General features: G+C 53.3%; 2 protein-coding genes across 2 annotated transcripts in view; one reads left to right on the top strand and one right to left on the bottom strand.

Annotated features, from left to right (window-relative positions):
- Nucleotides 1–11,196, top strand: part of SEC14L5 (SEC14 like lipid binding 5) — a 39,137-nt gene extending 27,941 nt beyond the window's left edge. The window contains exons 9-17 of the mRNA XM_030229512.2: nt 604–793; nt 1,662–1,750; nt 2,142–2,212; nt 2,850–3,021; nt 3,639–3,773; nt 4,144–4,281; nt 4,975–5,220; nt 6,108–6,286; nt 7,229–11,196. Of these exons, the coding sequence (XP_030085372.1) occupies nt 604–793; nt 1,662–1,750; nt 2,142–2,212; nt 2,850–3,021; nt 3,639–3,773; nt 4,144–4,281; nt 4,975–5,220; nt 6,108–6,286; nt 7,229–7,334 (1,326 nt within the window). The 3' untranslated portion in view covers nt 7,335–11,196. The remainder of the gene's footprint in view (nt 1–603; nt 794–1,661; nt 1,751–2,141; nt 2,213–2,849; nt 3,022–3,638; nt 3,774–4,143; nt 4,282–4,974; nt 5,221–6,107; nt 6,287–7,228) is intronic.
- A 324-nt stretch (nt 11,197–11,520) lies between these two features.
- Nucleotides 11,521–22,071, bottom strand: NAGPA (N-acetylglucosamine-1-phosphodiester alpha-N-acetylglucosaminidase). The gene is made up of 11 exons (XM_050980191.1): nt 21,899–22,071; nt 21,167–21,652; nt 18,376–18,515; nt 17,300–17,408; nt 16,941–17,069; nt 15,948–16,156; nt 15,131–15,178; nt 14,683–14,811; nt 13,654–13,785; nt 13,438–13,498; nt 11,521–12,905 (listed from the first exon to the last, which is right to left on the bottom strand). The coding sequence occupies exons 1-11, from the start codon at nt 22,060–22,062 to the stop codon at nt 12,671–12,673; spliced, it is 1,842 nt and encodes a 613-aa protein (XP_050836148.1). The 5' UTR covers nt 22,063–22,071; the 3' UTR covers nt 11,521–12,670.
- Between the last annotated feature and the right edge of the window lie 851 nt (nt 22,072–22,922).

Raw genomic sequence — 22,922 nt, 5'->3', positions numbered from 1 at the left:
AGTGCTGGGGTGAGTGACTGGGAGAGGGTGTGTTGTAGTTTGGGTTGATTTGGATCAAGAGTTATTGTGGTGTAATGGGGCAGGGAAGCCTTTGAAGCACTCAGCAGCTTTCCTGTTCAAACACCAGCAGCAGGGCCTGCACAAGAGCTGGAATTGCTACTGGTGGCATCATTCAGACTGCACAGTTGTGATTCCCTCCAATGCCTGGTGTGGTCAGTGGCCGTTTGTTACCTGTTCCAGTCCTGTGCTGATTTGGCCTGGGCAGGTGAATTTGCAACTCCCTGACTTTCACACAGTATTTTGGAGCTCCTTGAAGATAACCAGCCAAGGGAAACATCAGCCAGGCCGGGGTTTGCTGGAGCTCCTGTGAATTGCACTGGGGAAGGGCTTCCCACAGTCGGTGAGCTGGTCCCTGCTGTTGTGCTCCTGGCACCCTCTGCTGCTTCCAGCTGGGGTAGCTGCAGAGGGAGGGGGGGCGGAAGGGAACTTTAATGTTTGCTGTCTTAGTTTGAAGAGATTAAAAAAAGGTGTCAACTGTGCAGCCTCCTCTGCAGGCCAAATGGAACATTCCAGTGCTGATCCTGGGGCTTTCTCTCCTGGCAGATCCCCAAGGACGAGCACATCCTGCGGTTCCTACGCGCCCGCGACTTCAACATCGACAAAGCGCGGGAGATGCTGTGCCAGTCGCTGGCCTGGCGCAAGCAGTACCAGGTGGATTTCATCCTGCAGTCCTGGAGACCCCCGGCCCTGCTGCAGGAGTACTACACTGGGGGGTGGCACTACCAGGACAAAGGTGAGGATTGCCAGCCAGGGGCTCTGTGCAAATCACCAGCGGGACAGGACTGCTGGGGAACGTGCCTTGAGCTGTTTGATTTCCAGCATCACTCTCATTCCATGGTTATGGCAATGGGAAGATGCCACAGCTCACATCCCAGGCAGCAGACCAAGAACTTAATGTTACAACTCACTTTAAAAGTTTTTTGACCAATCACACAAAGCAGAAGCACATTGACAATAGTTTCATCCAAGCACTATAGGCACAGGTACCTTTGGTTAAACAATGTCTGCTTATTTTGGATACAGTACCTGCTTCTAAAGCCTTAAAACACAATGCACAGAGCTCCATTATTAAGCTTAAAACTTTCTTACATCTCACTAGATAAACTTTTCTGCAGCTTAGGGAGTTATTCTAGACAAGCATTAATACACAGACCATTGTTCTATTTGTCCTTACTTTTCTACTTTTTACATAATTTTTCTGCTGACCAATCTCATGGCTACTGCTTAGCTCTAATCACAGTTCTGCTGTCTCTGAGGCCTGCCTTCTGCAGCTCTCCCAAAACCCACTGATTTTATGGATTCCCACAGTGAGGAGCTGCCCCTGGCACCTCACTGGTGGCCTGGGATGTTGAGGAAAGCTGTATTGACATTTTTAAAGTTAACAAAAGCAGTTCAGGGCCAGTGAGTAGCCACTCTGCTTTCTTGTAATTGTATTTCCTCGGCACAGATCAGTCACTGAGTGCAAAGCAATTTCTCTGAACAGATTGCTTTTGGCAGTGATTTTTATCCTTTTCAAATATTTAATGTAGCTTTTAAAAAAGGTATGAGACTGAAATCCTGGGAGACTAAAGTGCTGCCCTCTCTAACCCCTTTGTTTGAAGATGGGCGGCCACTCTACATCCTCCGCCTCGGGCAGATGGACACCAAGGGTTTGGTGAAGGCCTTGGGAGAGGAATCCCTGCTGAGACATGTGAGCTGTGCCTTTGTGTGTCACCTCTTCCCCTTAGGGTGCTGGGAAGTCTTGTCATGGTGCATCAGGAATCCTGGAATGGTTTGGGTGGGAAGGGATCTTAAAGCTCATCCCATCCCAGGGACACCTTCAACTGTCCCTGGGATGGGACTGTCTAACCTGGTTCCTGTCCAGCCTGGCCTTGGGCACTGCCAGGGAATCCAGGGCAGCCACAGCTGCTCTGGGCACCCTGTGCCAGGGCCTGCCCACCCTGCCAGGGAACAATTCCTTCCCAATATCCCAGCCAGCCTTGCCCTCTGCTTTCTGTATTTTTAAAAATAAGACCTTCAAGCCATCCTGGTTACTCAGCCATTCTCAGGCTAATCCCTGTCTGTGCTGTCTTTGATTCCAGGTTCTGTCCATTAATGAGGAAGGACAGAAGAGATGTGAGGAAAACACCAACATCTTTGGCCGCCCCATTACGTCAGTATAAATGGTTTATAATTGGTTTTCCTGAGCCCTTGCAGATTCTCAGGACCATGGTGAAGGATGCTGCTGTGGTTTGGGGTGATGTCTTAGGGTTACAGTGCAGACAGCAGTGTGTCTTATGGGCTGGATGGAGACCACAGATGTATATATAAATTTATTTGTTGGACTTAAATGCGGACAAATCCTGCAGTTTTGTTGGAAAGCAAGTGTTGATCCCTTCTTACACCATTTTCATATCCCATCTCAGATTAATTTAATCTTTCTGTCTTGGTGATTTTAATCTACTTCTTTGAAATTCTGGGTTTTTTTTAATACATGAGCCTGTCTGCCAGATTCCACCTTTATTTAAAATGCATTTTAACATTATTTTTATCAATAGGCCTGCATACCTTCACCTTCTTCCAGAGTGACAGATGTTCCTGCCCTTGGGGTTGGGTGTCTGTGTTACCTGGAGCTCACCTGGATTCAGGTGTCTGCTGCCTGAATGGAAATGTGCTTTTATTGGAACTGCTTGTGTCTCTTGTTGGCTTCCCTGGATCCTGCACGGCCTGTGGGGTTACTGTGGATCCTAAACTGAGCAGCCCCGACACTCTAAAGTTCTGACAGGTCTTTTTCTGCCTGGTTATTTTAGATCCTGGACATGCCTGGTGGACTTGGAAGGGCTCAATATGAGGCACCTCTGGCGGCCTGGGGTGAAGGCCCTGCTCAGGATCATTGAGGTGGTGGAGGACAACTACCCCGAGACCCTGGGGAGGCTCCTGATCGTGAGAGCACCACGGGTCTTCCCTGTGCTCTGGACCCTGGTGGGTGAAACCTGGGCTCTGCAGGGTCACTGCCACGTGTGCAGGGTCACAGATAGCTACATCAGCAGAAGCAGGGAGGGAAAATCTCCAGGCAGCTTATGGGGAGCTCCTGAAGAGCCACAGCAGAGCCAGGCCATGGGGTGCCTGTAGCTCACTGGGTTCTGTCACTGCCATCCACCAGGATAGGATGAGAAACCTGGATCAGAATTGCCCATTCCACCCAAACTTGGTGGGCTTTCATATAGATGGGAAAAGACAGATACCTTTTAATCTCATGCTGTAGGACACTGAAGGGTAATAAGTAGTAATAATAAGTAGTAAGTAATAAATCTGGTTCGGCCTGGTGCCTGCTGACTGTTCTGGCAGTCTGAGAACGTGGTTGTACGTTTCTTGTGAGGTTTGTAGGGGAGGCAGTGACTGCAGACTTGCTCTACATGAAGCAGAAAGTGTTGTGAGATGGTGATACAGAACATTTTCAGTTTGTTATCCCTCTCTTTGGGAAGTGCCTCAGAGCTGTGAAGCTCTGCACGCTGCTGAGATGTGTCCTGCGATGGCTCAGCCAGCGTCCCCAGCTGCCCTCAGTGACAGCCATGTCCTGTGTGCCCTTTGTCTTTCAGGTCAGTCCCTTTATCAATGAGAATACACGGCAGAAGTTCCTCATCTACAGTGGCAATAACTACCAGGGCTCAGGAGGGCTGGTGGACTATGTGGACAAGGATGTGATCCCAGACTTCCTGGGAGGAGACTGCATGGTGAGTTTTCCTTCCTCTTGTGCAAGTGCAATCTGGAACTGATTTCCTCACCACCCTGGCCTTCCCCTGCCTTCTGGAAGGGGTTCAGCCTCTGTGCTGGCCAGCATGCCCCTGCTGTGGGCACGGGGCAGTTCATTTGGGCACAGAGGGCTGCCCCCTGCAGTGCTGGTGCTGCCCTGGGATCCTGGAGCAGGGTCAGAGGGCAGCTCTCTGCAGGGAGCTCACAGAAACCTTGGTAGTTCCCATGAGCTCAGAGCCACCGTGCAGCTCTGGCTCAGCTGAGGGGTCAGCCTGTGTCTGACGGCCAGCAGGACTTCCTGGTCCCTGCTGGACCATCCTGAGCCCCTGTTTGTCTGTGTGGCCATTGCAGTGCACTGTCTCAGAGGGGGGGCTCGTCCCCAAGTCCCTGTACCAGACCGAGGACGAGTCGGAGAACTCGGATCACATCCGACTGTGGACAGAAACCATCTACCACTCTGCAAGTGTCCTCAAAGGAGCCCCACACGAGGTACAGAGCACACCTTGAGGGGCTGGCACAGTGACACGTGTCCCCTCTGCTGGGGCTGGCTGGAGCAGCAGAGGGCTCGGCAGCAGCTGCTGTTCCTGTAAAGGAGCAGCTGCAAGTGTGGAAGTGAAGAACAGCAGTTTGAGCAGCAGTGTCTCTTATCTCTGTTGTGGCCTGATCTTCTGTGATGTCCAGTCTCTTCCTCCTCTCCCTCCTCCTCCTCTTGGGAGAAATAAAGGGCACTCAGTTTCCCTTGTGATAGTCCAGCTCCCATTCCCAGCAATGTAGCTGGGACAGTAATGGAGGTGATAAAAGGAGGTGTGTGCTGGGAGTTGCTGGATGGGAGTCACCAGGAGACAGGATGTCCCAAAAAGGAGCAAATCAGTGTCAGACCAGTCTTCTGGCCTCTCTGATGGGGAGTCACTCTGAGTTGCCTCTTTGTGCCTCAGTTCCACTGAGGATTTCCTGGAACAAGTAACTCATTTACAAGCAACTGTGATATGGGGAGAAAAGGGGTGTGGGTGTACTGTGGTAGGGTTGGGAGTGGGAGGTGGTGTGTATCCCCCTCAGGAACCAAGACCATCAGCCAGCTGAAGCATTCTGGAGCCAAGTCTGTTTGCTCCAGAGTGGGGAGGAGCACAGTGCTGCCACATGAGCACCTGACCCTGCAAGGGGCTTGTTCTGTTCCTTTCTTAGATACTCGTGGAGATCCTGGAAGGGGAGTCTGTCATCACCTGGGACTTTGACATCCTGAAGGGAGATGTGGTGTTCAGCCTCTTCCACTCCAAACGAGCTCCTGAGCCAAGTCACAAAGAAGCCACATCACCAAGTCCCTCTGGTGCAGGGGACAATGTGCAGCTCATTGACAAGACCTGGGTGCTGGGGGTGGATTACAGCCGGGTGGAATCTCCCCTGGTCTGCAGGGAAGGAGAGAGCATCCAGGTCAGAGGGGTGGGGTCCTGCCATGGCTTCAGAGTCATGCCAGCTCCAGAGTGCAGTGGTAGGGAATTGATGGTGTGGGAAATCAGAAACTGCTAGAAAAGGGCACTGTGGTCATTCCCAGCAGCAGGAAGGGGGATTCTCTCCCTGTGCTCCCTCAGGTGAGACCCCACCTGCAGAGCTGCCCCAGCCCTGGGGCCAACAGCAGCAGGACCTGGAGCTGCTGGAGAGAGTCCAGGGGAGCCCATGGAAATGTCCCAAGGGCTGGAGCCCCTCTGCTCTGGAGCCAGGCTGGCAGAGCTGGGGGTGCTCACCTGGAGAGGAGAAGGCTCCAAAGACACCTCAGAGCCCCTGCCAGGGCCTGAAGGGGCTCCAGGAGAGCTGGAGAGGGACTGGGGACAGGGGATGGAGGGACAGGACACAGGGAATGGCTTCCCAGTGCCAGAGGGCAGGGCTGGATGGGATATTGGGAAGGAATTGTTCCCTGGCAGGGTGGGCAGACCCTGGCACAGGGTGCCCAGAGCAGCTGTGGCTGCCTCTGGATCCCTGGCAGTGCCCAAGGCCAGGCTGGATGGGGCTTGGAGCAGCCTGGGGTGGTGGAATGGGGTGGAATGGGATGGGCTTTAAGGTCCATTCCCACCCAAACCATTCTGTGATCATTTTCTGGATGCCCTGTGAAAGTGAGAAATCCTTATTTAAAGTGAGTCATTGGAGAGAGACTCCAAGCTAAAATTCTTATGGAAATTAAGCTAAATAAGCTTTTTTCTTTTCCTGCTGGTGCTACAGGGCTGTGTCTCAGGGAGGTGAGACAGGTGAATGACACCTGTGCTGGATCATTCAGCTACTCCCCCAGACACCCGTGGTTACCTGCTGTCCCTCCCTCTCTGCAGGGGTCCCATGTCACACGCTGGCCTGGCTTTTACATTCTGCAGTGGAGGATGCATGGGCCCCTGCCCTGCTCCAGCTCCAGCCTGCCCCGTGTGGATGATGTCCTGGCCTCCCTGCAGGGCTCCAGCTACAAGTGCAAGCTTATCTACTACTACGAGGTGCTGGCCTCCAAGGACTTCAGGTAGGGCATTTACAAGGGGTTTACTACGAGTTGCACTGAGTGTGAGTTAAACACTTGGAAATCAGAGACCCCCACAGGGGCTGTGTTTCACTGACAAGTGGATGGACACAAAATTGGTGCCATTTTGAGATTCCCTTGGATCTGTGTCCACCAGTGAAATTTGTGCTTTGGGCCTTGCTTGCAGCTGCCTGAAGAGCAGATTTTGGGCTGAAGAGGGTTTGTATCTTAGTTGGGAATATTTTGAGAAGCTGCTTTTGGAGTAATTTAAATATCAGCTGGGCTGTTTCCCAGATGATTTTGTTTGGCACTTGAGAAGGATGAGCACTTCTGGACAGGTGAACAGCCAGCCTTGGCAGGGTGTGCCTGGCCCCCTCCTCCAATGCCAGAAGCACATCCCCATCTCCTGTTACTCTGAGCTCTGTGCAAGTCCTTGGCCCTTCCCTAGAGCTGGAGAAGGCATTGGGCAGAGCAGATTTGAAGGTGGTGGCTTGAGGTGTGACCTGGCCAGGTCCTGTGGGGTCAGAGCAGCAGAAATGCCTCACTCCAGTCATGCTTTTCCTGAGCCCAGCCTGCTTTTGGCAGGAGGAGCTGGAGATGCTGAGTTGGGACTCTGGTGTTCAGCAGCCTGGAGTCCTTGGGTTCACAGGGCTACATTTGGAATGCTCTGGAGCTTTCCTTTCTCCTCAGGGACAGCTCCCAGAGGCTCCAGCTGTGTCCCTTTCTCCACAACAATTTTCAGAGACAAGGAATAATATCTGTAAATAGGAAAAAATGTCTCTGACTGATTAATTTTTCATCATGACACAGAGATTCTTAGAGAGCAAGTGGGAAATAATGGGCCAAAAAGCACTTGTGCAAGTGTTAGAGAGGGGGAGCAGATCTGTGGGAGGAATCCCTTCATTGCAGCCTTGCTAACAGCACACCTGTTCTGTCCCATCCCAGGGGATCCATGTCCAGCCTGGAATCTTGCACCAGTGGCTTTTCCCAGCTGAGTGGAGTCACCACAGCTTCCAGCCAGTCCCAGAGCAGCTCCCACCTCTCCAGATAGCAGAGCCAGGGCTCCAGCAGCAGGGGCACCCCGGGGCTGCTCCAGCCCCAAACCAAAGAGCTCCAGGCCTGAGCCGTGGGGCAGCCGCAGCCATTTGGGCACAGAAAGGCCTCTGGGGGCTGCTGCAACCACAAAAACTGAAATTCCAAGGGCAGGTTTTGTGGTTTTGGGTCAGCTGCCTGCTTCTCAGTAGCCTCCTTCAGCACCTGTGGATTTTGGGTGCCTGTGAGTTAGCAGGATCCACTCCACTCCAAAGGGCTCTTCCATCGGTCCTGTCCCCCAGAGGAGGCTGATGTTGCCTTACTGTTGGACCTTGAGAGAATTCCTGGGTGGCAAAGCTAAGGGAGTGTCCTGGCTGCCCACAGGGTACTGCCTCCACACTGGGCAGTCAAGGGGGCATTCCAGGGGCAGGGCCTTAGGAGGAACTGCCAACACCTGGGTACAGACAGGATGGTTCAGAAATCACTTCCAGGCCAAACCAAAAACCTCTTCTGGTCTGGCAGGATGCTCTGGGAAATGTGTTGGATTTTTTTAACCCTGCTGAGAAACAAAAAGTCAAAAGGTTTTTTTCTTTTTTAGAAATTCCAGGCATTGAATCTGCCTGCAGTGAGTGGCATTTTCCAAACTATTGTTTCTTTTTACTCAGGTTTACAGCAATAATGAATAGGTCTGTCCCATTCCCGAGCGGATGGGAACTGAATCCAGTCCTAAAGGGCTAAGAAAAGCAATATTTGATTTCCTGAAGGCACAAGATTTTCTGGCAGTATTACAGAACTTGCTTCTTCTAAACATGAGCTCACTTGAAACCATTCAGAGAGACATGTATGTATGTAAGCACTTACTGAAGCCTATTTATTCTATACTAGCTTATTTTAAATTATTTTTAACTTATTATGACAGAAATTACTATTTATTAAATACAGTCACCTTTTTTAATGGGGTGAACTTTGTTTTAGAAAGGAAAAACTGATTGTCTTCAATCCCAAGCAATCTTTCTGCTTGGGTCCTGATCTTTGTGATCAATGGATGTTCTTGCAAAAGGGCTGCATTGGGTAAGGGCTTGTGTCACCTTCCTTGCAAGGAGAGATGAGAGTCCCCTGCTTTTTTAGACTGTTTTTTAGGATTAAGAAACAAGAATTGAGTTCAGGAGTTGTCATGAAGATGCACTGTCTTCCTACACACCAAAAATGCCACATTTGTCCCTAATCTCTGATTGTTCTTGCAGTCAGGATGGGGAGCAAAGTTATCCATGTTGTTGTCCAGATGAAAAAAAAAATGAGAGCAGGTGTCAAATACTCACCACGTTTTTATTCAGGAATCTGTGAAGTTGTTCCTTCCCACCCTGGTGTTTTTAATCCCTGGTTTTGAAGCACCAGGCTCTGCCAAAAGAGAAAAGAGCCAAAATATTTGGGACAATGGGAGACAAAGAACTTGGCACGGGTTTGAGTTGTTTGGTGAGGTTTTTTAAGGATTGGAGACAAGGGAATCACTGTGCACCTTGCATCTCTGCCTGTGAACGGGTAACTTGGTTATGTAGAGCTCAGGGAAGTTCTGATTTCCAATTCTCAGTTGTTCCATAGACTTTCATGTTTCTCCCAGAGAAATGAAACTTCTGTCTCTAGCATTTCAGCATAACTGGAGTCTGATAAAGAGGGACAAATGTAAATGTAATTCCCACCTTTCCTCTGGAAGGTCAGGAATTCTGGAAGCAAAAGTGCATGTGTGTATCCCTCATGGAAAATCCTTGACCCAGAATAAAATCTAATTCTGGAAAGTTTCAGACTCCCAAAGCCTCAGGAGCAAACCCAGCCCTGTCCCCCTGTGCTGTTTCAGGATTTTACCTTCCCTTCTCACATGGTTGCTCACATTGGTAGCATTCCTGTTCCCTGCCTTTGCTCTGGGTAAGAATCTCTTCCTTTGCCCTGGATTTTTTGTTTTGTAAATTTGTTTTGAAATGTGGGATATGCTGTTTTCTGCCCACCAGAAGTTTGACTTTTGTCAGTGAAGGAACTTGGCCCCTGGCAGATCTCTGAAGGGTGAGGTCAGGGGTGGTTCCACAGAGTGTTCCTGGCTCTGGGGATAATCCCAATCCCAGTTTTAACTCTTGTCCCTTGGCAGCACCACTCATTTCTCTGCCCATCAGAGATCGTGCACAGTCTGTGAAGCAGCTTGTGACCTCTCCTTGGCAAGGCTGCCTGGTTTATCCCACCTGACAATTTACTCTGAAACCATTTGAATTTAAATAATTCAATATTTTTTCCTTTTTCTCCTGAATATTAGCAGGAGAAAGGGAGCAACAGCCTGGATGCTGTGCTGTGCTTTCTAAACCTGACCTTGTGAACTGCAGATACCAGAGACATAGAATTCTCCTATATCACCTTTTTCCCCCTCAAACTACATCAGTGTGCTTTAGAAAATAAACTCAGAGTTTTCTTCACAGTAAGCTGAGTCTGGGAGGGATTTTGGATCCTCAGAAAGCTCCTAAGCCAGAACCTTGGGCAATGGGCTCATTTTGGGTGATGCAGCAAAGCCCTCCCTGCTCCCTCCCCAGCAGCGAGGCTGCTGAGCTTGGGCTGTGTGCAGGGAAGGAGCTGCTGGATAAAAAGTGGCTCCCAGGAAATTGGGGCTGTCCTGGTCCAGATATTCCCTATGCAAACACAACACCTACCTCAGAGCTGGTGCCATGTCCCGTGGTGGCAGGGAGTGCAGGATGCTGTACCAGAGGTCACACATCCAGATGTGACACCTTCATTGCCAGAGTTCTCCAGGTGTGCCCCGTTCCCTGGGCTCTGTCCAGGGCTGGGAAGAGCAAACACAGAGCCTGAGGATGGATGCTGGATGGCCTCAGCTGTCGTTCAGGGCACAGTCCTGAGCCGTGTTTTGCTGCTTTCCGCTGTGAAAACGGCTCTGTCCCCGCTGAAGGAGGAGGCTGAGCCCCCGGGGCACCAGGGGCGGCTCCAGCACCGCAGGCTGCTGGGGGAGCGCTGGGAGTCGGCTCTGGGGCTCTCTCAGAGAGGCACCGCAGCAGCTCAGTCATTCCTCAGCTCCTGAACTCAGCTCAGTCATTCCTCAGCTCCTGAACTCACTGTTGGAAACAATTCCTGCTGGTGAGCAGGCCAGGCACTCCTGAGTGACTGAGATGCAGCTGAGCTCCTCTGCTCTGCCACTCTGGTTCTGTCTGTTCCCTTTCAGGAACTGTGAATAACAATTTGTAATCCCAGTTTGGTTTGCTGGCAGATTCTGAAAATGCCATAATCCACTCACAATTCCCACTAGGAAGTGGCAAGCCCAGCTGTCCACCACACTGGGCTGGGAAGCTGCTGGGGCTGAGGCCAACCCTGCTCCAGGCAGGGAATCCCTCATTTCAAAAGGCATTTTATGAGCTCACACTGCTTTAATGTCCCAAATGTTTGTACTGTGAGCAATTAATGCAAGGAACAGCTATTAGAGATTTACTTGACAGCAGCTGTCAAAGATTCCTGCATGCAATTACCTTTAATATTCCTCCACCACCTTTGTGATGCTCCTTACATCTGATTATGTCTCTCTTGGAAGGTGAAATTGGAGTCAAGTCACATTTGCTGGCTTTTAGTGACACCAACATGCCCTTCCAAGCTTTCAGTTACACCTAAGATAAATGGGCATTAATTAAGTTTTTTAGCAGCACTTACTTTCTCTCCTTTGCAGCTGGCTTTGGTTTTATACACTGAAGTCTTCATTTTTCTCAGCCAAAACCCTCAAACCTCCTGTAAGAGCCCCCTGCAGGGCATTGAAATAACAGATGTCCTCCTGTGACAGTGTGTGTGAGTCCTGGTAGAGCTGTACTTTTGGGTATGTGGGAAATAAAATATCTCTGAGAAGATGTGGAATTGTTTGATTCAACTGTTGAAATTGCAGGGCAGTGAAAATTCAAGCCTGTGTGCTTCTCTCTTTGCCCCCAGAAGCAGAGGTAATGTTTGTATTCACTTTTTCCTGCTTTTTAACTAAAATGTTTGGGCTTTTTTCTACAGAACCAGCATCTTTTGTTTAATTTCCTAGCACAGAGTGGGATGGAACAGCACATCCTGCAGTGTGGGTGTTATTAAATATAAAAGAGCCCCTGGGTTCCACTGTGTGGCTGAGGTTAACTGGGAAAGGATCAGCTCCTTCTGCAGCTGCACATCAGGAATAGAGAGTTTCAGGCAGGTAGCACTAAAAGACTTTATTCAAGTTTCAAATAAACTTCTGTAAATCATAGAAAAATAGAGTCTCTTGGTTACAGGCTGATTTGGTGCCAAAACTGGCACAGAAAATACACATCCTTTACTTGGAGAGGTAAAAAGGGAGCGAGTGCATAAAGATGTGTGGGGCTCAGACAGGCTCTCACCCCTCTGCAGCATCCAAGGGGCTCAGCCAAGGCTGGTTTCCCCCATGGGGAAGCAAAGTCCAACACTGTTTCAATAGAACTGTGCAAGGATGTGTTCCACATTTCCAGAGGAGGTGCTTGGGATCCTGGCTGGGCTGGAGCCCTTGCTGGTCCCTCTGAGGAGTGCCCAGCTGGGACAGGGCAGCCCAGTCCATGCCAGGCTATCCCTGTCTGTGCCCTCCCCCATGGGGAGAGCTCCAGGCTCTGCCAGTGCCGGGGTCCCTCAGAGCTGGGCAGAGCCTTTGACTCCTGGGAGCTGGAGAGATGCACAAATGGAACATGGGACCTGAGAGGTTTTTTTGGTGCTGTGCTGCAGGAGCTGCCCCAAAACACAGCACTCATCACCCTCTGGGGCTGCTCTGGCCTGAGGATTGGACAGAAAACAGCCCAACCCTGCACAGGACTGTCACAACCCTGCGTGTCACCCCTGAGCCACCACCACAGCCGGGAGAGGAGGGCTCTGCTGGCACTGGGCGTTGCACCTGCTTCAACATTGTAGAACAAATTTTGGTCACTTTTCTGATTAAAATCTGAGCTTTGCAAGGAAGGGCAGACACTGACTAATACCCTTAAGCCCAGCTTTGTACTACAGGCAGTTTAACCGGCATCTTAAAAAGCACTGCTCAGGTGAGCAGGGGTCTTTCAGAGGTGCTGTAACTTGCTTCCCTCACCTGTTTCCCTCAGGTTCTGGAAGGAACCAGCTCATCTCCTTTCCTGCTGCAGCTGTGGAATTCCCTCAGCCAAGAGATGCCCTGCATCCCCTAATGCTGCAGTGCGGGGGCAGCAGAGGAAAGGAAACCACAGCCCCAACAGGGCAGCTCCTAGGCTGAGGTTCCTCAGGCAGCATCTGAAGCTCCCAATGGGACCAGCCCCAGTCGCAGTCAGTGCTGAGGGGCAATGCAGGGTGAAATACCTCATCCCATCCATGATTCTAAAGGAACTCTTGGTTTGGGTCCTGAGTGTCCTTGGACTCCGGAATATCCTCGTGGTCCCAGGCAGCAGAGGTGGAGTCGTGAGGGGTGTCCCCGTTGATGTCCCTCAAGGGGTGGTAGCGATAGTCCCGGCCCCGCTGCTGCCGCCATCCCTGCAGCACCAGCCCCACGTTCCCCAGGGCGCTCAGCACCAGCAGCAGGGCCAGGGCAGAGCTCAGGGAGAGCCATGAGCTCCTGTGGGACACACAAATCACAGCACCAACAGCTCACCTGTGTGCCCAGGTGTGCAGAGGATTGCCCTCCCTTCTGTGTGTTCCCAAGCTTGTGCGCCTGCTCTCAGGCAGGACAGAACCACAGAATCATTTTGGTTGGAAAAGCCCTCCAAGATCATTGAGTCCAACCATTGTCCCAGCATTGCCAAAGCCACTACTAACCCGTGTCCCCAACTGCCACATCCACACAGCTTCTAAATCCCTCCAGGGATGGAGACTCTACCACCTCCCTGGGCACCCTGTGCCAGTGCCTAACCACTCTTCTGGGAAGGAATTTCCCCAATATCCAATCGGAACCTTTCCTGACACAACTCGAGGCTGTATCCCCTTGTCCTGCCCCTGTTCCCTGGGAGCAGAGCCCAACCCCTCTGGCTGTCCTGTCAGGAGTTGTTCAGAGCCAGAACGTCCCCCTGAGCCTCCTTTTCTGCAGACTGAACACCCCCCCCATGCTCTGTGAGAGCCTCTGAGATGCACAGTGAGCACCAAACACTTACTCTGACAGAGAGAACTTGTCTTCACTCTTCTCCTTTTCCTGGGAAGCCAAACACTGTCCAGCTGGAAAAGAAAGAGGGAAGAAAGGTGGGGCAGGGTGTAAAATTCCACTAAAAAAGAGCAAGGTTAAGCAGAGCTGGTGACTAAGCAAACACCACAATGCACTAAAGCTGCTCTTCCAGCTGTTATTCCAGCCCCAGCCCCCTGCAGTGGGATACCTCTGTGTAAGTGGTCCTGCAGTGCCCCGTGGTGGGTGATGTTGCAGCTGCCCGTCTCAGGGTCACAGGGACACGAGTGGTCACACGCACAGCGGCTCTGGCAGCTCGGCCCAAACCAGCCCAGGGGACACTCTGGGGATGGGATCACAAAGGGATTGGTCATTGCCAAAGCTCTGCCTGCTCTGAGAGTACCCAAGCTGTGGCTGCAGCTCCTTCAGCTCAGTTGAGCCTGCAGCACCCTGGGAGCACCACGCTGCGAGTTCAAGGCTGCTCTTTGTTGTGCTTCAGAGGGAAGTTTGTGTAAAACTCGGATCACAGAATCCTGGAATGGTTTGAGCTGAAAGGGTCTTCAGAGGTCATCTTGCTCCACCCCCTGACAGGAGCAGCAACATCTTCCACTATCCCAGACTGCTCTAAGACCCGTCCAACCTGGCCTTGGACAATTCCAGGGATGGGGCAGCCACCGCTGCTCTGGGAAATATCTTTGGGATGGGATTGGCTGAGCGTTCCCAGGCTGGAACAGAGCATCACTGACAGAACCAGGCTGCCAGGAAGTTCACACCCCCAGTAATTCAATCGTTCACTCAGACACAGGGGACCTGGAGTGGTTACACCAGGCAGAACACCCAGCACTGGCACAGGGAGTGTAAAGGTTGGGATGGCAGGACAGCCCTGTGGAGCATTCCACAGGCACCGACCTGCATCACCTGAAGCCTGGGCTTCAGCAGGGCCTAGTGCAACACCCTGGAGCAGTGGTCACTCAGGGGCTCTGGGAGAGGAATGCAGTTCTCTGGGGCTGAGACTAAGAAGGAATCCCCAATTTTTCCATTGAGGAAGCAAACTCCTCTTTTCTCTCTGCTCCTTCCTCTCCTTTTTAGCCCATTTGGGTAGGACAGGCAGGCCCAGAAGAGCTGGGAGCCAGCTGGTGATGTTCAGGCCTGAGCTCCCCTGGCAGAACTGTACCCAAGAGGTGGCTCAGAGGTGACACAAAGAGCTGTCCCCAGCCCCAGAGGTCGCTGAGACCCTTACCATGCTCACAGCTGGTGCCGTAGAAGCCGGCAGGGCAGGAACAGGCTCCGTGCACGGGGTCACAGGAGCTGCCATGCTGGCACCGGCACTTCTGGCTGCAGGATTGCCCAAAAGAGCCAGGAGCACAAGCTGCAGGACAAAGTAGAGATGTCACCAGTGCAGAGGTGAGCAATCCCAGCACGCAGCCACAGCTCATTTCTGTGGAGGGATGCTGCCATAAGCTGAGTGTGTGCCCTGAACAAAGAGCAAGGACTCGAGTGTCCCCCACCAAGCCAACTGTAGACACTCCAGATGCATTAAACTCACACTGCCAGAAAAGAGCAGCCCAGCCCACAGGGTGGCCTTTCCCTTCCCTGCTCCCCACCTTGGGCAGGCAGCTGTTGGAAAGTGGTTCCCACTGCCCCCTCCCTGGCTGTCAAGAGGCAGTGGAGCAGCAGCCAGTACTTACCTTCAGTGCAGTTGCTGCCAGTCCAGCCAGCGTCACAGAGGCATCCAGCTATGCAAACACAAAACAGGCATTACTGACAACAACAAAACACTTGCAGGCAGCAAGGACTTGAAATTAGGAGCCTCTGCCTCTTGAGGTTCTCTCTTACCCCTGCCAGCAAAACCCTGCCAGAAGAGAAACCCTGCAGTCCCACAAAGGGTGGGTTCACACCCCCCCTCCCCAGCTGCCAAATGCAGCAGAATCCCTGCTGCTGGCATTCCCTGGGACCAGCTCTGGGGCAGTACTGGCAACACCTGCACCCACCAAGCTCTGCCCAGCCAGTGCATGGGGCACACTTGAATGAGAGTGGAGCCAGGACAGGAAGAGGGTAACAGGGCTGGGCACAGAGGGGCAGAAGCTGGGGGCAGACATTCCAGCAATCCCTAGGCTCAGATTCATGGAAGAGCAGCAACTGCACAATTGTAAAAATCATGAAGTAGGAGAGGCAGGTGAAGAAAGAACAGTAAAGGGAGGGGACAGAAGCAGCTGTTGTCACACTGCATAACACACAGCCCTGCCCATCAGCAGCCTCACAAAAAACCCAGAGCACAACCCTGGAGCACAAAAGGAAACTGAGGCACAGAGCTGGCTTCTAAAGGCAACGTGTTCTGACCATCTCTGCCTCGGATGCTGGAGCAGAAGGGAAGCAGCCTCACCCACCCAGCTGGTGCCTGGCACACCACCACGTTGCCCGGGGACATTCCCCAGGGATGCACGGCCAGGTCCTGTCCCCCTGCTGCGCCCCGTGCCCCTCGGTGTCACCGGCACAGGGACTCACCGGCGCTGCAGACGCCGCGCAGGCTGCAGTTGGCAGGGCCGCAGTCCAAGGTGTCACAGGCGGGACCCGCCCAGAAGGGGCTGTCGCAGCGGCAGTGCCCGGCCACGCAGAGCCCGTGGCCGCTGCAGTCAGGCGGGTCACAGCCCGGCTCGTGAACGCACACCACGGTGGAGATGCTCCGGGGACAGCGCCACATGCTGTCAAAGGAGCTGGGGACAGCAAAGGGGACAGCCCGAGCTGAACTTGCACTGCCCAGCCCAACCAACACCCGTGACATAACTCAGAGATTTCCTCCTGAGCCACACTGCCAAACATGAACACTAATACTGGGAAAACAGAAACATCAAACTGCATTGGAGTCGATGTTTTAACTGAATTATAAATCCCATCTGATAGGGATCATTTCAAACATGGAATTACAGAAGCAAATCCCCCTTAATGCAATCCCAGATTCCCTCATTTTGGCACACATTTTCTTGAATGTTATTTGCTTTGATATAAATTATATCACTGTAGTTATGGCAACTGAATGTTAAATCCCTTCACGTTTACAGTCAGAACCGACTAAAAAGTTGAATTTAAAACAAAATATTCTTTAGATTCCCTCCAATGAGGAAGGGCAGGGTCTCCTAGTCAGTGTTTCTCTTCCATAATAATAAGCTGCTGGCAGATCTCTGCTAATTCCCATGGATGTGCAGCTCTGAATCTCCCAGACTAAGAGCTGCTGCCTTATCAGATTCCCACATTCCCTTATCAGCCACTCAGTCACAGCCACAGCTTTGCTGCCTGTCTGGAACCAGCTCAGTTTTAATCCTGCATGACTAAGTGGAAAAAACATGGAGTAACTCAATCTCTTTAAATTCTAGAGCTGCTCTCTCCTGCAGATCCTGTCACCAGCCTTTGCTGTGCCCTCCCAGGCAGGTCAGGCTGTGGGGCTGGGCTCTGCAGGCTGACAGGAGCTGCAGGGCCCTGGGCAGAGCCAGCAGCACCTACCAGTGCTCAGAGGGGTAGTTGGCCAGGGTCCCGTTCAGGACCAGTGTGGCAGAGCCTCCACCATCCAGGTTGATAGCATTGATGACTCCCTGCTGCTTCAGGAATTCTGCCATTTCCCACAGGCTGACCCTGCAAAGCAGAGGCTGGATGTTGATTTGCCTTCAGTGAAGCTGTTAGATCAGGAGCTTGCTGCTCTCTGTGGTGGAAGGGGAAGCTCTCCCATCCCAGGCACCCTGAGGAGGGCTTTATGAGCCTATTCTAGCACCCCTGTGCTCTGCAAGTCACTGCCTTAAAACATGTCCCTGACAGCTGCCGATCCCCTCCAGCCCCAGGAACTGAAGCCCTGACCAAGCCCTTACCCTCTGGACTCTGTCTGTCCATCCACATGAACCAGGACCAGCCGGCCCTGGCGGTCGTGTCCCACCGCGGTCCTGGCTGAGATCACATTGATGAACCTGTCGAAGGTTCCTGCAGCACAGGGAACAATTCACACTCACCTGGGGCTCCTAAGCCACATCTGTCTGCCAAAGAACTCCCAGGAAGGGCCTCATCTGAACTGAAACACAGGGAGAGCACAGCCCAGCCTCCTCTCATTCATCCAAGCCCTACAAAAGTGGTCCTGATTAAGTTTTTGTCTGGCACAAGGACAAAACAGGGGATTCACAATCCCTTGGCTTCAAACTCCTGTAAGAGGCACCTCTTTGAGTTTCTCAGGACATGTTAGACAGGATAGGAGTTCTTGGCTGTGAGGGTGGGCAGGCCCTGGCACAGGGTGCCCAGAGCAGCTGTGGCTGCCCCTGGATCTCTGGAAGTGTCAGGCCAGGCTGGACAGGGCTTGGAGCAACCTGGGATAGTGCAAGGTCCCTGCCCACAGCAGGGGTGTGGAGTAAGATGTTCTTTAAGGTCCTTCCAACCCAACCTATTCCATGATTCTAAGAAAGCTGGACCTCTTTGTGGCATTCACATTTTCTGAAAAATCCATTCGCCCAGAATTCTTCTCCCGGGAGGCTGAGAAGCCTCAGAGAAAAGGGAAACAATTCTTATCTCATTTGATTCTCCTGTATTTTCCTGCTCGTCTGGAGTGTGTTTGGAGATTGTTTTATTTGATTCTGCTGGGAGTTGTTTTCACTCTTTGGCCAATCAGGGCCAAGCTGTGTCGGGGGTCTGGAAAGTCACGAGTTTCCATTATCATCTTTTTAGCATTCTCTAAGTATGCTTTCTGTACTCTTTAGTATAGCTTAGTATAGCATTCTTTAATATAATATAGTATCATAAAATAATAAATTAACCTTCTGAGAACATGGAGTCAGATTCATCATTCCTCCCTTTGCCTGGGGGCAACCCAAAGACAACACCTCTTAAGTGCCCCTTCTCCCCAGAGTGCCAGGGGACAGACAGCCCACGGGCAGGCTGCAGCCAAGCCCCACAGCATTACCTGTGGTCTGAGTGTCCCCACACTCAGCTGCCCGGCTCTGGTTGATGTACAGCTCTCCATTCCTCAGCAGCCAAACCACGCCGCTCACCAGCTGCACAAAAGGGTTGGACTGATCCAGGACATCCTCCTCAGACAGGTAGCTGGGAACAGAGGGCAGCAGAGTTACCCACAGGCACTGCTCGCCACCTTAAAGCCTCTCCTGCTGCCAGCAGGCTCCTGAAGCAGGGAGAATGGCAGGAAAAGGCAGAATGAAGAACAGCTACATCCAAAACCAAGCAGTATGAAACAGCACTTTAGCAGCCCCTGCTCTCTGTCCTTCTGCACAAACCCACAGCTAACCATGGTCCCAGGCCCCTGTGCCTCAGACAATGTGGCCAGCAATGGCAGCAATGTGGCCAGTGGATCCGAGCCAGGGCAACAAGAGCAGAAAGCATCTGGCAGAACACAAAGGCAGAGCCACTGCCAAATACTCAGGGATCTGTGGAAGCAGCTGGAACATCTTGCTGCCTGTCAGCTTCTATTCTCCAAAAATGTGACACCAAACAGCTTTGGAGAGCATTTGGAGCTACAGCATCCAGCCTGCCAGCAGCTGCACTGGATGCCACCTGCTCCTTCCATCTGGGAAGGAGGTTCCCCTGCTCCTGCAAACAGACAAAGCACAGGTCAGCTGCCACCTTCATGCTCAGGTGTTGTGTGTCACCAGAGTGTGCTTCCAGAGGGATCCTGCTCTCTCCTGAATTAGGTGATGGGGAACACCTGCCTCATGGGAGCCTGGGCTGGGGGACGTTTGCAGCTGAGAGCATGAGAGCAGGGGCTGGACAGCAGTGCTCTGCCAGAGGTTTTGGGTTTAAAGGTGACTTTTCTGATGTCTTGTAGGAGCTGGATGCTCAACTTTTATTTGGTATCCATGACTGTAGGCAAACAAAGCTCTGTGCTTTGTAGAAAAGGGTAACTGCAAACACCTGAATGGAAAACATGCCAAACGAATTCCCTTTTCCCACGGGAAAGGAACAAGAAGACAACATTAACGTGGCTGAAAATAGATCAAACTACAAAACAGTTAGGGCAGGGACTGACAGCTTCCAAGGCCTGGATTCACCCACTGTCAGGCCAGGGAGCAGCAGCAACTCTGCGGGGTGGGGTAACTGTGCCCTGGGCTGGGTCCTGCTGGCTGTGAGGCAGGGTGAGAGAGTGAAGGTGTGAACGACTTTCCCCACTCTCCTGACAGCCAAAATTATTCACACCCAAACTATTGTTCTGATCTTGGTTTGGAAGGCACAAAGCCACCAAACACCACGATAGCTCCATTTAACAGGGACACCCTGCCACAGCTGGGGAGCAGCAGGGCAGAGCTGAGCTTAAGGACTCAACAGTGACCCTGGAATTGCTGTTGAATTGAGAAGCCCTCTCACTGAAGGGGCATGTCACTGACCCACCCAGCCCCTCTCTCACACATAAATGAAGGCCATGGTGCTCAGGGCTGCCAGAATGGCTGCAGGATAAAGCCCTGGCTTAGCAGACTCAGTGTGCCTTTGCAGGGATCCTTCCTGAGGTCCGGGACCGAGCTACCAGAAGGGTGGAGGATGCAAATTCCAGGCTGCTGCTGCATCTTCTGAGACCAGCAGAAGGGTCCTGGGAACCCTTCTGGGACTTTTAGGATCCTCCTGCTGCTGGGGAAGGGCAGCTCCCAGAGGCCTTGCACTCCAGGAGAGCACTACAGTCTCTCAGTCAAGTATTCCTCATCAGAGGGTGATCAGAACTTCTGTCTCCATCTGCTTGGGGAGGGTCACATGCCCAGGTGGGCAAGAAGGCCAGTGACACCTGGCCTGGACCAGCAGTGTGGCCAGCAGGGCCAGGGAAGTGACCATCCCCTGTGCTGGGCACTGCTGAGGCACTTCCAGTCCTGGGCCCCTCATGACAGAAAAGACAGAGGGGCTGGAGAGGGTCCAGGGAAGGGAACAGAGCTGGGAAGGGGCTGGAGCACCAGGAGGGGCTGAGGGAGCTGGAAAGGGGCTCAGCCTGGAGAAAAGGAGGCTCAGGGGGGCCCTTGTGGCTTTGCACAACTCCTGACAGGAGGGTACAGCTGGGGGGTTGGGCTCTGCTCCCAGGGAACAGGGACAGATTGAGAAGGAATGGTCTCAAGTAGAGCCAGGGGAGGTTCAGGTATGTTTGATATCAAATTTTTTCATGGAAAGGGTGGTCAGCACTGGCACAGCTGCCCAGGACAGTGGTGGAGTCACCACCCTGAAAGTGTTCCAAAAAAGTGTTAATATGCTCAATCACAGGTTTACCCAGAGAGGATGTAGAGTCTCCATCTTTTGCGACGTTCAAAATCCAACCAGACGTGGCCCTGAGCAGCCCACTCCATCCAACGTGTGCTGAGCAGGGTGCTGGATGAAGCACCTCCTGAGGTCCCTTCCAAACCCAGCCTTTCTGTACTGCAGCCAGAGCACACACAGTGCACTCTGTGTCTCCTCTGCGAGGAACACAGAGCCCTCTCTCCTTCTACCCCACCCAGTGTCCCCACTGCAAGCTGGGAGAGGAGACACTGGAACCTAAGGAGCTGGAGATCATCACTTACTGAGCATCTCTTCATCCTAGGACACAAGCCAAGGGCCACAGAGAGAGCTCCACCAGGCACAGCTAGAACATCCCTAGCTTCAGCATTCCAAGTGAGCCTCTGCTCTAACAGGGGAGGCCAAGGAGGCAGTGCTGGGATGAGCTTCCTGCCCGGCGATGCCTGGAAGTCCTCAGGCTAGAGAGCACTCTCCAAACACCCCCCAGCTCTTACCCGAACACCATGGTGCCATCTTTCCGGATGCCAAACTGAGCGTTTTGCAGGCCTCCCGAGTCTCTCACCAGCCTCCCATCGCTCACAACATTCCCAAGGCACTCTCCAGTTTCCATGTTAAAGTACCCGCCGTTCTGGGCCACCAGACACTTCCTGAGCTTTGCAGTCTCCTCCACGGGGGCTCTGCGCTGAGCCAGGCAGCCGCCGGCACCGCCCGGCTCCAGCACGGAGAAGGTGCTCAGGGGGTTCCTCACGAAAGTGAAGTGGCCGTAGATCACCTTGCGGTCGCTGCCCTCTGGGTGGATGTACGAGACAAACGTCCTGGTGACAGCCACCGGGCCGGCCGTGCTGTTGTCGCCGGGCCACGCTTCGTGGGTGACGTTTCCGTACTTGACGGGCTGGCAGTCCCTGACGTGCCGGTGGCCGTGCCGAGGGCCGTGCTGCCCGGGCGGGTAGGGCTGCAGCGGGGGCTCGCCGGGGCCGCTCCTGCAACGACAACAGCCGGTTACCCCAAGGCCGCAAAGGCGGCGTGATGAGAGCGGAGCAGCTCGGGGTGGGCACGGCCTCGCTGACACCCGGGCCCGCTTCTCCCGCGTCCCCGGTGTGACCCGCCGCGGTTCAAGGGCGGCCGTCCCGCTTGGCACCCGCTCCACCGGCCCGACCTCAGGGCACCGGGAGCCCCCGGAGCCGGGCACAGCCGCGCTCCGGGACAGACGGTGCCCAGACACTCACCCGGCGCCGCGGGCCACCTGCAGCGAGCCGAGCACCGCCAACGCGGCCACCAGGACCGTCCCGACCCCTGCTCGCCCCGATCCCCGTCCCGGGGCCGGGCCCGCCCCGACCCCCGCCCGGCCGGGCCCACCACCAGCTGCCCCCGCCATCCCGCACGCCGCCATCTTGGCGGGCGCTCGGCGCGCGGCACCGCCCCCTAGCGGCTGCGGGGTTGGCCGGGCGTCGGAGCGGGGCCGGGACCGAGACGGCTCCCACAGGGACAGCTGCCACAGGGACACGGCCGGGAACCGGGACAGCTCCCACAGGGACACGGGCCGGGAGCCCGGCCTCCGAGGGTCCGGCTCTCTCTCCACAGCACCTACGGCCCTTCCAGCCACTGCAGACCCATCACCCCCGCTCGGGGGATTAAGACTGTGCCTGTTTTCTAGAAGGGAAAAATATCTACACTGAGGGAATGATGGTACATTGAAGCAGCTCTGGGTTATCCTGAATCTAACCTCAGTGAATATAATTTACAGAATCGTGGAATGTTTTGTGTTAGAAGGGACCTTAAAGCCCATCCCATCCCACCCCACCCCCTGCCATGGGCAGGGACACCTCCCACTGTCCCAGGTGGCTCCAAGCCCTGCCCAGCCTGGCCTTGGACACTGCCAGGGATCCAGGGGCAGCCACAGCTGCTCTGGGCACCCTGTGCCAGGGCCTGCCCACCCTGCCAGGGAGCAATTCCTTCCCAATATCCCATCCAGCCCTGCCCTCTGGCAGGGTAAAGCCATTCCTCTTGTCCTATCACCACATTTTTATCAGTGTTTATACTGCTGGAGTGGAATTTAATGGGGTGATGGTGACACTCAGCCTGCTCAGAGAGAGGGCAGGCAGCAGCTTGGTTTACCCAGTGAGTAGTAATTATGTCCATGTTTGCCCATAGCAGCAAAACTCTTTACTAAGGCATTCGAGGACTGAGGTATTCAAGAAGAAAAATTCCTCCATTCTCAGCCTGTGGTTCACTTGCAGCAGTGGCTTTTCC

This window comes from Serinus canaria, chromosome 14 (genome assembly GCF_022539315.1).
Source record: "Serinus canaria isolate serCan28SL12 chromosome 14, serCan2020, whole genome shotgun sequence".
NCBI classification, from domain to species: domain Eukaryota; kingdom Metazoa; phylum Chordata; class Aves; order Passeriformes; family Fringillidae; genus Serinus; species Serinus canaria.
Note: the sequence above shows the minus strand (reverse complement) of the source record. Positions and strands in the feature narration are given on the sequence as shown.

Coding starts and splice junctions, on each gene's coding strand:
- NAGPA (XM_050980191.1), bottom strand. CDS start 22,062: ATGGCGGCGTGCGGGATGGCGGGGGCAGCTGGTGGTGGGCCCGGCCGG. Junction 13,786..14,682: donor CGGCACCAGCTGTGAGCATG/GTAAGGGTCTCA, acceptor TCCCATCCCCAG/AGTGTCCCCTGGGCTGGTTT. Junction 13,499..13,653: donor GCAGGACCACTTACACAGAG/GTATCCCACTGC, acceptor TTTCTTTTCCAG/CTGGACAGTGTTTGGCTTCC.